This window comes from Symphalangus syndactylus, chromosome 8 (assembly GCF_028878055.3).
Source record: "Symphalangus syndactylus isolate Jambi chromosome 8, NHGRI_mSymSyn1-v2.1_pri, whole genome shotgun sequence".
Taxonomy (NCBI): Eukaryota; Metazoa; Chordata; class Mammalia; order Primates; family Hylobatidae; genus Symphalangus; species Symphalangus syndactylus.
The window spans coordinates 114,731,812-114,747,921 of record NC_072430.2 but is presented as its reverse complement, the minus strand read 5'-3'; the positions used below and the strand labels follow the sequence as shown (position 1 = coordinate 114,747,921).

The following is a 16,110-nucleotide window of genomic DNA, read 5'->3' as shown; positions in this document are numbered from 1 at the left end:
TGCTGAATTTTACAAAATTAAATCAGATGAAACATACTTATTTTTATTTTGAATTTGTAATCTCTTTAATCAAATTAATACAAAGCTATACAGATTATTAACATCTTAATAGATTTTTTACTATTATTCCAATTTAGGATGAATGCCATATTGAAAAAATAAGTAATTTATGAAGGACTTTTATTGTTTGTACTTCATTAAATGAATAGTTTGAGTTACCTGGTAAGACAAAATTTACAGTTTCTAATATATTTTATTTATTCATTCAATCATCTTCTGATTTATCCAGAGCTTATGTGGATGCCAGAGTTCAGCCAATCTATGGTGGTACAAATGAAATAATGAAGGAGCTGATTGCAAGAGAGATTGTCTTTGACAAGTAGACATCTGCCCACATCCTGGAATCCTATTACAGCTAATCTGGTTTTAAATCTGCTCAAGATAAAATGTAACTTGGAAATCGAGGAAACACTAAACATGTTTTTACCTGCTCTCTCTATAGAGAAGGAAATAAAATATAAATATAAGATTAACACAGTGGAAGGACACATCTTTGAAGCCAAAATTCTAGTTTACCAATATAAGGTTTAACTTACAGTTTATGTAGCCAAAGGTAAAAGGTTTTCTGAATCTAGATGCCTAGGTGTTTCATTTATCTCTAAAATTCTAAAAAGCACAAATTGTTCAAATCTTCAAACCAAGGCAGAAATAATTTTATGTCGTTATAGTATAAAAACATTAATAAGATAGCACATTGACTTTTAAAGGGAAAAGTAAATATAACTTAGAATGTAAACTCGTTAAGGCTACCATTTGCTCCAAATTCCCTAGAACAGTGGCTTTTACCACTGTACTCCAACCCCCTGTTTTTAAGCAATGGAACTCTTTCTTCAAACAAAAGCTTATGCAGAACATCTCTGTGAAACGCTGCTGAGTGAGAACTGCATTCATTGAAGCTGGAAGCCATCATACCTTACTGCCTTGAAACCCCTAGGACTCAGCTAAGTATTTGCCTAACCCTGACCAGGGAATGCCTTGGTTCTGTCAGTTGCTGACACCTGAGAACACAGAATAATCCATCATTCTTTAATTTCAAGATATTGGTACATTTTATAGGTATCAAAGCTATGGCTTTTCTTTTGCAACAGTTAATGTATTTATTAACTTAATGATTGCTTTATGTCTTCTATAAACCAGGCTGTTAATACAATGATGACAAACAAAACTGGCAAGATCACTAAAAAATAAGTGAATAAACAAGTAGTAAAATAAGGTAAGAATATGTGAAAGAGATAATTTCAAGCATAAGTGCAATGTAAATAATAAAGTAAGCATTTAAAATTCAAAAGTGAGGAAATGACATTTGATTTGAGACTTAAAAGTAATTACAAAAAATAAACCATTAATTTAAAGTAGCTTTAACATGGAAATAGATGTATTCTTACTCAACTTAGAAAACAAACATTTTATTTCGTATTGTTGATATTAAACATTGTTTTTTAATACAACCATTACAACTGGAGAGAGGAGAGGGAAGAAAAAATATTTTGATACCATTCTTTTTAAAAATTTTTTTTATTGTACTTTATTTTTTAAGATGGAGTCTCGCTCTGTCATCCAGGCTGGAGTGCAATGGCGTGATCTCTGCTCACAGCAACCTCTGCCTCCCAGGTTCAAGCGATTCTCCTGTCTCAGCCTCCTGAGTAGCTGGGATTACAGGCACACACCACCACACCCAGCTAATTTTTGTATTTTTAGTAGAGATGGGGTTTCACCATGTTGGTCAGGCTGGTCTCGAACTCTTGGCCTCGTGTTCTGCCCACCTCGGCCTCCCAAAGTGCTGTGATTACAGATGTGAGCCACTGCACTTGGCCTTTTTATTATACTTTAAGCTCTGGGATATATGTGCAGAACATGCAGGTTTGTTACATAGGTATACGCATGCCATGGTGGTTTGCTGCACCCATCAACCCATCATCTACATTGGGTATTTCTCCTAATGCTATCCCTCCCCTACCCCCCTACCTTCCACAGGCCCTGGTGTGTGATGTTCCCCTCCTTGTATCCATGTGTTCTCATTTTTCAACTCCCACTTATGAATGAGAACATGTAGTGGTTGGTTTTCTGTTCCTGTGTTAGTTTGCTGAGAATGATGGTTTCCAGCTTCATCCATATCCCTGCAAAGGACATGAATGCATCCTTTTTGTGGCTGCATAGTATTCCATGGTATATATGTGCCACATTTTCTTTATCCAGTCTATCATTGATGGGCATTTGTGTTGGTTCCAAGTCTTTGCTATTGTGAACAGTGTTGCAATAAACATACGTGTGCATGTGTCTTTATAGTAGAGTGATTTATAATCCTTTGGGTATATACCCAGTAATGAGATTGCAGGGTCAAATGATATTTCTGGTTCTAGATCCTTGAGGAATCGCCACACTGTCTTCCACAATGGTTGAACTAATTTACACCCCCACCAGCAGTGTAAAAGCATTCCTATTTCTCAACATCTTCTCCAGCATCTGTTGTTTTCTGACTTTTTAATGATTGGCATTCTAACTGGAGTCAGATGCTATCTTATTGTAGTTTAGATTTGCATTTCTCTAATGACCAGTGATGATGAGCTTTTTTTCATGTTTGTTGGCCACATAAATGTCTTCTTTTGAGAAGTGTCTGTTCATCTCCTTCACCCACTTTTTGTTGGAGTTGTTTGTTTTTCTCTTCTAAATTTGTTTAAGTTCCTTGTATACTCTGGATATTAGCCCTTTGTCAGATGGATAGATTGCAAAAATATTCTCCCATTCTGTTGGTTGCTTGTTCACGCTGATGATAGTTTCTTTTGATGTGCAGAAGCTCTTTAGCTTAATTAGATCCCATTTGTCAATTTTGGTTTTGTTGCAGTTGCTTTTGGTGTTTTAGTCATGAAGTCTTGGCCCATGCCTATGTCCTGAATGGTATTGCCTAGGTTTTCTTCTAGGGCTTTTATGGTTTTTAGATCTTACATTTATGTCTTTAATCCATCTTGAATTAATTTTTGTATAAGGTGTAAGGAAGGGGTGCAGTTTCAATTTCCTGCATATGGCTAGCCAGTTTTCCCAACACTATTTATTAAATAGAGAATAATTTCCCCATTGCTTGTTTTTGTCAGGTTTGTCAAAGATCAGATGGTTGTAGATGTGTGGTGTAATTTCTGAGGCCTCTGTTCTGTTCCATTGGTCTATATATCTGTTTTGATACCAGTACCATGCTGTTTTGGTTACTGTAGCCTTGTAGTATAGTTTGAAGTCAGGTAGCATGATGCCTCTAGCTTTGTTCTTTTAGCTTAAGATTTAATTGGCTATATTGTCTCTTTTGTGGTTCCATATGAAATTTAAAGTAGTTTTTCCTAATTCTGTGAAGAAAGTCAATGGAAGCTTGATGGGGATAGCATTGAATCTATAAATTACTTTGGGCATTATGGCCATTTTCACGATATTGATTCTTCCCCATAAGCATGGAATGTTTTTCCATTTGTTTGTGTCCTCTCTGATTTCCTTGAGCAGCGGTTTGTAGTTTTCCTTGAAGAGGTCCTTCACATTCCTTGTGAGTTGGACTCCTAGGTATTTTATTCTCTTTGTAGCAACTGTGAACAGGAGTTCATTCATGATTTGGCTGTTTGTCTATTATTGGTGTATAAGAATGCTTGTAGTTTTTGCACATTGATTTTGTATCCTCAGACTTTGCTGAAGTTACTTATCAGCTTAAGGAGATTTTTGGCTGAGATGATGGGGTTTTCTAAATATACAATCATGTCATCTGCAAACAGAGACAATTTGACTTCCTCTCTTCCTATTTGAATACCTTTATTTCTTTCTCTTGCCTGACTGCCTAGCCAAAACTTCCAATACTATGTGGAATAGGAGTGGTGAGAGAGGGCATCCTTATCTTGTGCCAGTTTTCAAAGGGAGTGCTTCCAGTTTTTGCCCATTCAGTATGATATTGGCTGTGGGTTTGTCATAAATAGCTCTTATTATTTTGAGATACATTCCATCAATACCTAGTTTATTGAGAGTTTTTTTTTTACCATGAAGGGGTGCTGATTTTTATTGGAGGCCTTTTCTGCATCTATTGAGATAATCATGTGGTTTTTGTCATTAGTACTGTTTATGTGATGGATTAAGTTTATTCATTTGTGTATGTTGTACCAGCCTTGCATTCCAGGGATGAAGCCAACTTGATCACGGTGGATAAGCTTTTTGATGTGCTGCTGGATATGCTTTGCCAGTATTTTATTGAGGATTTTTGCATCGATGTTCATCAGGGATATTGGCCTGAATTTTTTTTTTTGTTGTTGTGTCTCTGCCAGGTTTTGGTATCAGGATGATGCTGGCCTCATGAAATGAGTTAGGATTCCCTCTTTTTTTATTGTTTGGAATAGTTTCAGAAGGAATGATACAAGCTCCTCTTTGTACCTCTGACAGAAGATGGCTGTGAATCTATCTGGTCCTGGGCTTTTTTTCTTTGGTAGGCTATTAATTCCTGCCTCAATTTCAGAGCCTGTTATTGGTCTGTTCAGGGATTGGACCTCTTCCTTGTTTAGTCTTGGGAGGGTGTATTTATCCAGGAATTTATCCATTTCTTCTAGATTTTCTAGTTTATTTGCGTAGAGGTGTTTATAGTATTCTCTGGTGGTAGTTTGTATTTTTGTGGGATCGTGGTGATATCCACTTTATCAGTTTTTTATTGTGTCTATTTGATTCTTCTCTCATTTCTTCTTTATTAGTCTGGCTATCAGTCTATCTATTTTGTTAATCTTTTCAAAAAACCAGCCTCTGGATTCATTGATTTTTTGAAGGCTTTTTCATGTTTCTAACTCCTTCAGTTCTGCTCTGATCTTAGATATTTCTTGTCTTCTGCTAGCTTTTGAATTTGTTTGCTCTTGCTGTTCTAGTTATTTTAATTGTGATGTTAGGGTGCTGATTTTAGATCTTTCCTGCTTTCTCCTGTGGGCATTTAGTGCTATTAATTTCCCTCTAAATACTGCTTTAGCTGAGTCCCAGAGATTCTGGTATGTTGTCTCTTTGTTCTCATTCATTTCAAATAACTTCTTGATTTCTGACTTAATTTCATTATTTAGCCAGTAGTCATTCAGGAGCAGGTGGTGTTCAGTTTCCATGTAGTTGTGCAGTTTTGAGTGAGTTTCTTAATCCTGAGTTCTAATTTGATTGTACTGTGGTCTGAGAGACTGTTTGTTGTGGTTTCCATTCTTTTGCATTTGCTGAGGAGTGCTTTACTTCCAATTATGTGGTCAATTTTAGAATAAGTACAATGTAGTGCTGAGAAGAATTTATTTTCTGTTGATTTGGGGTGGAGAGTTCTGTAGATGTCTATTAGGCTCACTTGGTCCAGAGCTGAGTTCAAATCCTGAATATCTTCTTAATTTTCTGTCTCATTGATCTAATATTGACAGTGGGGTGTTAAAGTCTCCCACTATTATTGTGTGGGAGTCTAATTCTCTTTGTAGGCCTCTAAGAACTTTCTTTATGAATCTGGATGCTCCTGTGTTGGGTGCATATATATTTAGGATAGTTAGCGTTTCTTGTTGCATTGATCCCTGTAATGCCCTTCTTTGTCTTTTTTTATCTTTGTTGGTTTAAAGTCTGTTTTAGAGCGACTAGGATTGAAACCCTTGCTTTTTTTGGCTCTCCATTTGCTTGGTAGATATTCTTCCATCCCTTTATTTTCAGCCTATGTGTGTTTTGCACATGAGATAGGTCTCCTGAATATAGCACACCAATGGGTCTTGACTCTTTATCCAATTTGCCAGTCTGTGTCTTTTAATTGGGGCATTTAGCCCATTTACATTTAAGGTTAATATTGTTATGTCTGAATTTGATCCTGTCATTATGAGGCTAGCTAGTTATTTTGCCCATTAGTTGATGCATTTTCTTCATAGTGTCAATGGCCTTTACAATTTAGTACATCTTTGCAGTGGCTGGTACTGGTTGTTCCTCTCCATATTTAGTGCTTCCTTCAGGAGCTCTTGTAATGCAGGCCTGGTGGTGACAAAATCTCTCAGCATTTGCTTGTCTGTAAAGGATTTTATTTCTCCTTTGCTTATGAAGCTTAGTTTGACTGGATATGAAATTCTGGGTTGAAAATTCTTTTCTTTAAGAATGTTGAATATTGGCCCCCATTCTCTTCTGGCTTGTAGGGTTTCTGCAGAGAGATCTGCTGTTAATCTGATGGGCTTCCCTTTGTGGGTAAACCGACCTTTCTCTCTGGCTGCCCTTAACATTTTTTTTTTTTTTTTTTTTGAGACGGAGTCTCGCTTTGTCGCCCAGGCTGGAGTGCAGTGGCGCAATCTCGGCTCACTGCAAGCTCCACCTCCCGGGTTCACGCCATTCTCCTGCCTCAGCCTCTCCGAGTAGCTGGGACTACAGGCACCCGCCACCACACCCGGCTAATTTTTTTTTGTATTTTTAGTAGAGACGGGGTTTCACCGTGGTCTCGATCTCCTGACCTTGTGATCCGCCCGCCTCGGCCTCCCAAAGTGCTGGGATTACAAGTGTGAGCCACCACGCCCGGCCAACATTTTTTTATTCATTTCAACCTTGGTGATTCTGATGATTATGTGTCTTGGGGTTGCTCTTCTTGAAGAGTATCTTTGTGGTGTTCTCTGTATTTTCTGAATTTGAATGTTGACCTATCTTGCTAGGTTGGGGAAGTTCTCCTGGATAATACCCTGAAGAGTATTTTCCAACTTGGTTCCATTCTCCCCATCACTTTCAGGTACACCAATCAAATGTAGATTTGGTCCTTTCACATAGTCCCATATCTCTTGGAGGCTTTATTCATTCTTTTTCATTCTTTTTTCTCTAATCTTGTCTTCGTGTTTTATTTCATTAAGTTGATCTTTAATCTCTGATATCCTTCCTTCTGCTTGATTGATTCAGCTATTGATACTTGTGTATGCTTCACTAAGTTCTCGTGCTGTGTTTTTCAGCTCCATCAGGCTATTTACATTCTTCTCTAAACTGGTTATTCTAGTTAGCAATGCCTGTAACCTTTTTTTCAAGATTCTTAGCTTCCTTGCATTGGGTTAGAACATGCTCCTTTAGCTTGGAGAAATTTGTTATTACCCACCTTCTGAAGCCTACTTCTGTCAATTCATCAAACCCATTCTCTGTCCAGTTTTGTTCCCTTGCTGGCAAGGAGTTGTGATCCTTTGGAGGAGAATTGACGTTCTGGTGTTTGGAATTTTCAGCCTTTTTGTGCTGGTTTTTCCTCATCTTCATGGATTTATCTACTTTTGGTCTTTGCTGTTGTTGAACTTTGGATGGGGTTTCTGTGTGGGCGTCCTTTTTGTTGATGTTGATGCTATTCCTTTCTGTTTGTTAGTTTTCCTTCTAACAGACCCCTCTGCTGCAGGGCTTCTGGAGTTTGCTGGAGGTCCACTCCAGACCCTGTTTGCCTGGGTATCACCATCGAAGTCTGCAGCATAGCAAAGATTGCTGCCTGTTCCTTCCTGTCAAAGCTTTGTCCCAGAGGGGCACCTGCAAGATGCTAGCCAGAGCTCTCCTGTATGAGGTGTTTGTCGACCCCTGCTGGGGGGGTGTCTCCCAGTCAGGAGGCAGAGGGGTCAGGTACCCACTTGAGGAGGCAGTCTGTCCCTTAGCAGAGCTTGAGCGCTGTGCTGGGAGATTCACTGCTCTCTTCAGAGCCAGCAGGCAGGAATGTTTAAGTCTGTTGATGCTGCGCCCACAGCCACCCCTTCTTCCAGGTGCTCTGTCCCAGCGAGATGGGAGTTTTATCTATAAACCCAACTGGGGCTGCTGCCTTTCTTTCAGAGATGGCCTGCCCAGAGAGGAGGAATCTAGAGAGGCAGTCTGGCTACAGTAGCTTTGCAGAGCTGCAGTTGGCTCTGCCTAGTTCAAACTTCCAGGTGGCTTTGTTTACACTGTGAGGGGAAAACTGCCTACTCAAGCCTCAGTAATGGCGAATGCCCCTCCCCCGACCAAGCTCGAGCATCCAGATTGACTTCAGACTGCTGTGCTGGGAGTGAGAATTTCAAGCCAGTGGATCTTAGCTTGCTGGGCTCTGTGGGTAGTGGGATCTGCTGAGCTAGACCACTTGGCTTCCTGGCTTCAGCCTCTTTTCCAGGGGAGTGAACAGTTCTGTCCTGCTGGTGTTTCAGGCACCATTGGGATGTGAAAAAAAAAAAAAAAACTGCAGATAGCTCAGTGTCCGCCCAAATGGCTGCCCAGTTTTGTGCTTGAAACCCAGGGCCCTGGTGGTGTAGGCATCCGAGGGAATCTCCTGGTCTGCAGGTTGCAAAGACCATGGGAAAAATGTAGTATCTGGGCCAGAATGTACAGTTCCTCACAGTACAGTCCCTCATGGCTTCCCTTGGCTAGGGGAGGGAGTTCCCTGACCCCTTGCACTTCCTGGGTGAGGCAACACCCCACCCTGTTTTGGCTCGCCCTCCATGGGCTGCACCCACTGTCTAACGAGTCCCAGTGAGATGAGTTGGGTACCTCAGTTGGAAATGCAGAAATCACCCTATACCTATACCATTCTTTTCTAGAACTATACAGCTTTGATTTGCTCTTAGGCGGAAGTTTGTATAGTTGCCAGCTTAGGATCTTTCTCATATGCAAAGTGGATTAATATAATTTTTATTAGATTTTACTGTATTTGTGGCTTTCACTTTTCTCCTACTGCCAGAAAGTGATAGAGGACTAGACGGACCCCTTCCACACTGCCCCACTTCACTGCAGCCTCTTTTCCTTCCAATCCCAATCTTGAAGAAAATTAGATTTTAGGAATAAAACGTCTGTAGGTTTAAAAAGTAAATTAGCACAGTAGGAAAAGTCTATTGTGTAGAGATGGACAGAGTTAGGTTTGAATGACTGCCATTTAGGAGCCACTCAACCTTGGGTATGTTGTTTACCTTCCCACGATTTTGTCAGGTGCAAATGACAAAAGAAACCCAATTGAAACCACCCTAGGCAAGAACTTAAGTTTAGTTGCTTAAAAGTATTGCAGAGCAGCTCACATAAAGACCTGTAGGAACTGGAGTTTCAAGGGCCTGATTCTGGAGCTTAGAACTGCCAGCATTTATGCTATATCCATTTATTTCTACTTTTCTTTGCAAATTGGCCTAATGAACCCTGTAGAAGACCTTCATTATGAGCCCTGTAAAAATGAGCTTGTGCTGCTTCAGGCCTGCATCTGTCATTATAAGGTAAGGAAGAAATGGACTATGATTGACAGTTCCATCAGGAATATGTGGACTAGGAGAAGCAGTCTCTGAAGCAGTGTGGTATTATCAAAAGAAAGGGAACAAAAAAGGCTGCTGGGCAGACCTAAATCTCTCTCCTTCTCTTCCGCTTTCTCACACACACACGTGCACACATACATAGTGATTACAGTCCTCTAGAGCTAGGAATAGGTTCTAGTAATTTATGTATAGCAGAAAGTGAAAAGATTTCTAAGGTAGGATGTTTTCTTACAATGATCTCTGGGATATTTCCTATTCTAAGCCAGTGGCTTTATCTTAACAACTACAGTCTTGTTTTACACCCCCAAAAGAAGCATGTTTTGTATCACGGGCTTAAAGCTGAAACAAACAAAAAAAGGGAATTCACAATGTGCTTCTTAATTTTTCATTTGGTTTTCATTTCTTAAACAGCTTATCTTTATGTTTTGCTTGTGTGGCTTTGATTGTTGTCTCCTAGGGAGGGAACTTCATCTGTATCTCATGCAGTGCTGAGTGCTCAAGAAATGATAAATAATAATAATGCTTAAAAGAACAGGCTGGACCAACACAGCAAGAAAGAAACATTGTGTAAATATAAATGAGAGTTTAAAAGCCTGAGTAATTTTGTTTTTTGGCTAAGAGTTTTAGGATCATGATTGCTTTAAAATTACTCTTGCCCTTTGTTTCTTTGATGGTGTCATTGAAAACTGTTTTGATTTGCTATTTTAAAATCTAACTCTTCAAATTTTTACTAATCTAGTAATTCTAGTAGTTTATTACTCAAAGTATAAGATTTCTAGCAGACTGTTTTTCTCATGTCAGTATTATTTTTGGCACACACAGCATTTATTTATTTGGAGTCACTGGAAAGATTTGACACTGAGATTGAAACCAACTGTAGATCTATGTCTGCTGCTTTACAATAAATGAGGAAAAGAAATTCTACTATAATTTTTAAAATATCATTTTTAAGAAAAAACTTATGGAAAACTTCAAACTTACTAAAAAATAGAGTACAATATAATGAATGAACCTCTAGCTTCAACATTTGCCAATCTCCTCCACTTTTTTCCTCACATATTATAGGGCAAATCCCAGATTTAATGCTACTTCACAAACACAAATGTATTTCAGAATATGTATCTAACTGGTGAAGATATTTTTACATAGCCGCAAGGTTATTATCATACTTTAAAAAAACTTAAATTTAATATATAATTCCAAGTTCACATTACATTTTCCTTGACTGCATCAAAAATGCCTTTTGTAGTTAGTTTATTCAAATAAGGATCTGAACAAGGTCCACAAATTGTATTTGGTCTCTCTCTCTCTCTCCTTTTTTAAATAGCAGTCCTCCCTTTTCTCTTTTTCCTTTCTCTTTATAAATTTCATTTTTAAAGTTAAACATATAGCATATTTTCCCTTTTTTGGTATTCATACATAACAGTAAAATTGCCTTTTTTGGTTCTGAGAGTTTTAGCATTTATAGATTGATGTGATCACCACCACAATTAGGATATACAGAACAGTCTTATCACCCCCAAAAAACTCCCTCAACAGTCTTTTCACCTCAAAAAATTCTGCCCTTTATAGTCATACCCTCTCCATACCTATTACTGGTGGCACTCACTGATCTAATCTGTCTTTACAGTTTTGTCATTTTGAGATGGTCATATAAATGGAATCATATAGTATGTTATCTTTCGAGAATAATTTCTTTCTCTTAGCAAAATATATTTATGATCCATCCATGTTGCATGAGTCAATAGCTTCTTCCTTTTTTGGTGCTAACTGTAGGCATGTACCACAGTTTATTCATTCACCTGTTTACAGACACATTGGTTAAGATTAAATCTTAACATCTTATTAAGGTTAAATATCCAGGAAAGGACTTGTTGTGTCACATGGTAAGTGTGTGTTTAAACTTATAAGAAACTGCCAAACTGTTTTTCCAAAGTGCCTGTACCACTTTGCTGACCAACCAGCAATGTAAGAGTTCCAGTTACTTTGAATCTTCTCCAGCACTTTGTTTTTTTAATTTTTGCCATTCTAATAGGTATGTAGTAGTATGTCACCATAGTTTTAATTTGAATTTCCTTTATGTCTAATCATGCAGAACAATATATCATGTGCTTACTTGCCTTTCACATATTACCTTTCTTTTGCCCATTCTTTAATTGTGTTGTTTTCTTTATGTTGAGTTTTGAAAATTCTTTATATATTCTGGATACCGTCAAGTACAAGGCAAAGCTAAGCTAACAGATTCAGCTGCAAAAAAACAAGACCTTTTAAGACTCAGTTTATTGCTTACATAGAGAGTAAAAAGAAGAGTAGCTAAAGGAGCCAGCTCTTCATTACCTTTGTATAGGGAGACAGTGAAACAAAAGAAGCCAGATGACCACAGCAAGAATGACAGGATACCCTATTGCTGAGGAGCCCATTTCCATGATACTGCTAAGCAGTTTTTTTATAGCTGCATTCGTGCCTTAAGGGTAGCAAGACAGGAAGCCTTGTACCTCATCAGAAACCATGAGATAATGACAAAGGGTCTTTGGCAGCCTCTTGGTATAGAGGGAAGCCAGTAAGCAATGGCATGTAGCAGTACCTCACAAGCCCCCATGCTTTCCTATTCCAGGAGGATCACAAAGCATTCTGCCAAGATTCAGCTGCCATTCAAGCCTTGCCTATGTGGCCTCTGCAAGGTTGTCAGCGGCTGCAGAGCTGTTCCACTATAGATACAAGTCCATTGTTAGATATGTGGTTTGCAAATATTTTCTCACTGTAGCTAGTTCATTCTCTTAACAGCTGATTTCTCAGAACAAAAGTTTTTAATTTTGATGAATTTCAGTTTACCATTTTTTTATTTTGTGGGTCATGCATTTGGTGTCATGTCTAAGAACTCTTTACCCAAACCCAAATCATAAGGTTTTCTTTCTATGTTTTCTTCTAAGAAGGTTATATTTTATATTGTTCACTTAGATCTATATTCCCTTTAGTAATTTTTTAATAAAGCATGAAGTTTCATGTTAAGGCTTACTTTTTTTGCACCTAAATATCTAACTGTTTCAACACTACTTATTGAAAAGAGTATCTTTTCAGACTGGATAAAGACAATGTGGTACATATACACCATGGAATACTATGCAACCATAAAAAATGAGATGTCCATTGCATGTCCATTGGAGGGACATGGATGGAGCTGGAGGCCATTATCCTTAGCAGACTAACTCTGGAACAGAAAACCAAATACTGCATGTTCTCACTTATAAGTGGGAGCTAAATGATAAGAAAACATGAATACATAGAGGGGAACAACACACATTGGGGCCTTTTGGAGGACGGAGGATAGGAGGAGGGAGAGGATCAGGATCAGGAAAAACAACTAATGGATACTAGGCTTAATACCTGGCTGATGAAACAATCTGAACACAAACCCCCGTAACACAAGTTTACCTATGTAATACACCTGCACTTGTACCCCTGAACTTAAAATGTTTAAAAAGAAGAAGTAAAACTTTTTCAGGGCAAATTTGTAAAAATAGCAAAAGAAATAAAAGGGCATCCACATTGGAAAGGAAGAAGTCAAATTATCCTTGTTTCTACATGATATGATCTTATGTTTGGAAAAACCTAGAGACTCCACCAAAAAAACTATTAAAACTGATAAATTCAGTAAGTTGCAGGATACAAAATCAACATACAAAAATCAGTAGCATTTCTGTATGCCAACAGCATACAATCTAGAGAAGAAATCAAGAAAGTAAAACCATTTACAATAGCTACAAGTAAAATAAAATATTAACTTATCCACATGATGAAGTTGTAGAATTGTTGAGAGGGACTCAGGAAAGTCACCTTAAAGGCCCTGTTTGCTTTCCTACTCTTCTTTCTGCCTGCTGCCTGGGAAATGGATAGTTATGATTGGGGTTCCACCAGCCATCCGGGACCATGAGATTGCTTTGAAAATGGAAGCCAGGGCTGAGAATGGAGAAGATAAAATAATAGAAAGGATCCTGGGTCTCTGGTGACTTTGTGGAGCTGTTATAACAGTTCTGGAATAATTAACCTGTAGACTAATTTTATTGCATTTCATTGATTCTTAAGATGCACTATTTATGTATCATTAAAAAAAACACTGCCAATCAAACTCATACAATACTTTCTTACTGCATGAACTGTGAAGTTATTCTGATCTCTGAAATGTTAAAGTGTGGATAAAAGGTGTCTTAGAATCAATAAAATATGTTAAAGGATTAACCCTTCTGTTTTAAAGCTATCATTATTTTGAGTTTTCTCATACATTATACATAGCCTATTTTCCTAGTTTTTAATTTTAGACTGAGAACTTCTTGAGGTTTCTTAGTCCACTTTCATTAGGGAGTTCCCATTTTAAGTATATTTTGATGAGATTTGACAAATGCATGCACCCATTTGACTTCCACCATGGTCAAGATATAGAACTTTTTTGTCACCCTTTAATCCCATCCCAGTCAATTCTCCCCACTCCAACCCTAAGAAACCACTGATCTGTTTTCTGTTATTACTGGTTAGATTTGTCTTTCTCTAGAGCTTTATATAAATGGAATCATCCAAATTTATGATTTTGTGTCTGGCTTCTTTCACTCAGCATACTGTTTGAGACTCATCCTTGTTGTTTTATGTATCAGTAGTTTCTTCTTTTTATTTCTGAGTGGTATTCTATTATATAAATGTACCATAATTTCTTTATCCTTTCCTTTTTTTTTTTTTTTTTTTTTGAGATAGAGTTTTGCTCTTGTTGCCCAGGCTGGAGTGCAATGGCATGATTTCCACTCACTGCAACCTCTGCCCCCTAGGTTCAAGTGATGATCCTGCCTCAGCCTCCCAAGTAGCTGGGATTACAGGCATGTGCCACCATGCCCAGGTAATTTTGTATTTTTAGTAGAGACGGGTTTCACCATGTTGGTCAGGCTGATCTGGAAATCCTGACTTCAGGTGATCTGCCCGCCTCAGCCTCCTAAAGTGTTGGGATTACAGGCGTGAGCCACCATGCCCAGCTCTTTATCCTTTCAAAGGTGATGGATCTTAGGGCTGTTTCCAGTTTGAGGCTGTTGTGAATAAAAGTGCCATGGATATTCATATACACAGGGAATCATTTTGTTCCCCTGTAGTCATGGGCCAGTTCTGTTCTCTGTTATACTTAGCCCTGGTTTGAAGATTCTTATAGGTCTTGCTACCTACCTTTACCTTTTGTCTGCTTGTTTATAGATACTGGTTAGTTAAAGCTAAATCTGTCCTGAGTAGGGATTATCATGTTTAGCCCTTGTGCTTCTATTTCCCTCTCTAAACCTGATCATAAAAGAATTAAATATACTGGAATATAACAGTGGGGGACAGTTTCTCAGGGCATAGAAATGTGGAGAAATAAATAGTACAACCTCCAATAGACTAGACTAGACTAGACTAGACTAGAGACTAGACTAGACTAGACGAGACTAGAGACTAGACTAGACTAGAGACTAGACTAGACTAGACTAGACTAGACTAAACTAGAGATTAGACTAGAGACTAGACAGGACTAGGACTGGGACTGGGACTGGGACCGGGACTGGGACTAGACTAGGCTTTCTATTCTGTGAGAGGTAGTGAGGAAAGAACTCTGGCTTTGGACCCAGGGCTGGGGCCGGGGCCGGGGCTGGGGCTAGGGCTAGGGCTAGACTAGGCTTTCTATTCTGTGAGAGGTAGTGAGAAAAGAACTCTGGCTTTGGACCCAGTCAGGTCTGTCTTCGAAATGGGCCGTTTATTAGCATAAGAATCTAGGTACATTAATCTCACTGAACCTCATGTTTTTTTCACCTGGAAAATGAATATAACATTCACTTTGTGGGATGTGAAAATTAATTTATCTAGACAATAAATATGCGCTGAGAATCCACATGTGTCAGGCCCTGTCCTAGGCTCTAGGGATATAGCAATGAGCGAACCAGCAAAAGTGCCTGACTTCATGGAGCTTATGGTCTAATATAGGGTGATAGACAACAAAAGTAAAAAAATCAAAATCTATGTTACATTAGATGCTGATAAGTGCTATGGAGAAAAACAAAGTAACGAAGTGGGATAGAAAAGCCCCTTCTTGGCTGTGAGTTGCTTGAAATTAAAGATTGATCTTTATCCTTTATCTCTAGCATTTATCACAGTGTCAGCTATACTAAGTGTTGCATGAATGTTTCTTGAGTGAAAGGAATGACTGAATAAAAACCAGTGTTGAAAAGAGAAGTTTATCTCATGAAATCATTGTAATACTGCTTACCTGGACATTTTAAAAAGCTTCCAGATAGGTAATTATTATGTCAGCAAGAATGGTGCCCTTTACTTCTCCTTGTTCTTGCTGGATTTTAAAGTGTTCTATTCTTACCACTGTTATATTTTTTCTTGGAAATCAGAATGCTTTTAATGTACCTTCTAAATGATATGTCCTTGATTTAAAAAAAAAACATTAACTACATGCAATTTTCAGACTGTTGTTGAGTAATATAGAAAATAATTTGACAAATGATTCAGTATATCAATTTTTGTAATAAGGAGAACTGATATTCTATAGTGTCTGGAAAACTGGTATGCATATGCTACAAATAATAAAATCATGCTTTAGAACAATATTCAGTGTCAAGGGATAGTGTGCTTAATATGTAGCTAAATGGGATAAAAAACCAGTATGCACAGTGTCATACATATAAAATACAGCAGACTTCGCATATGATTGTGGTTTTCTTCTTTGTGCTTTCATATATATATCAAGCCCGTATTATTTTGTTAATCATCTCCCCACATTCCTATTAAGCCGAATATAAAAGGAATAGGGAAAATGTACATGTATGACAGCTTGATA

At 38.1% G+C, this 16,110-nt stretch overlaps 1 protein-coding gene across 1 annotated transcript in view; it reads left to right on the top strand.

Moving 5' to 3' along the window:
• ACADL (acyl-CoA dehydrogenase long chain) overlaps positions 1 to 16,040 on the top strand; it is a 56,664-nt gene extending 40,624 nt beyond the window's left edge. The window contains exons 11-12 of the mRNA XM_055290473.2: positions 290 to 1,273; positions 12,342 to 16,040. Coding sequence (XP_055146448.1) covers positions 290 to 383 — 94 coding nt within the window. The 3' untranslated portion in view covers positions 384 to 1,273; positions 12,342 to 16,040. The remainder of the gene's footprint in view (positions 1 to 289; positions 1,274 to 12,341) is intronic.
• The last annotated feature ends 70 nt before the right edge of the window (positions 16,041 to 16,110 follow it).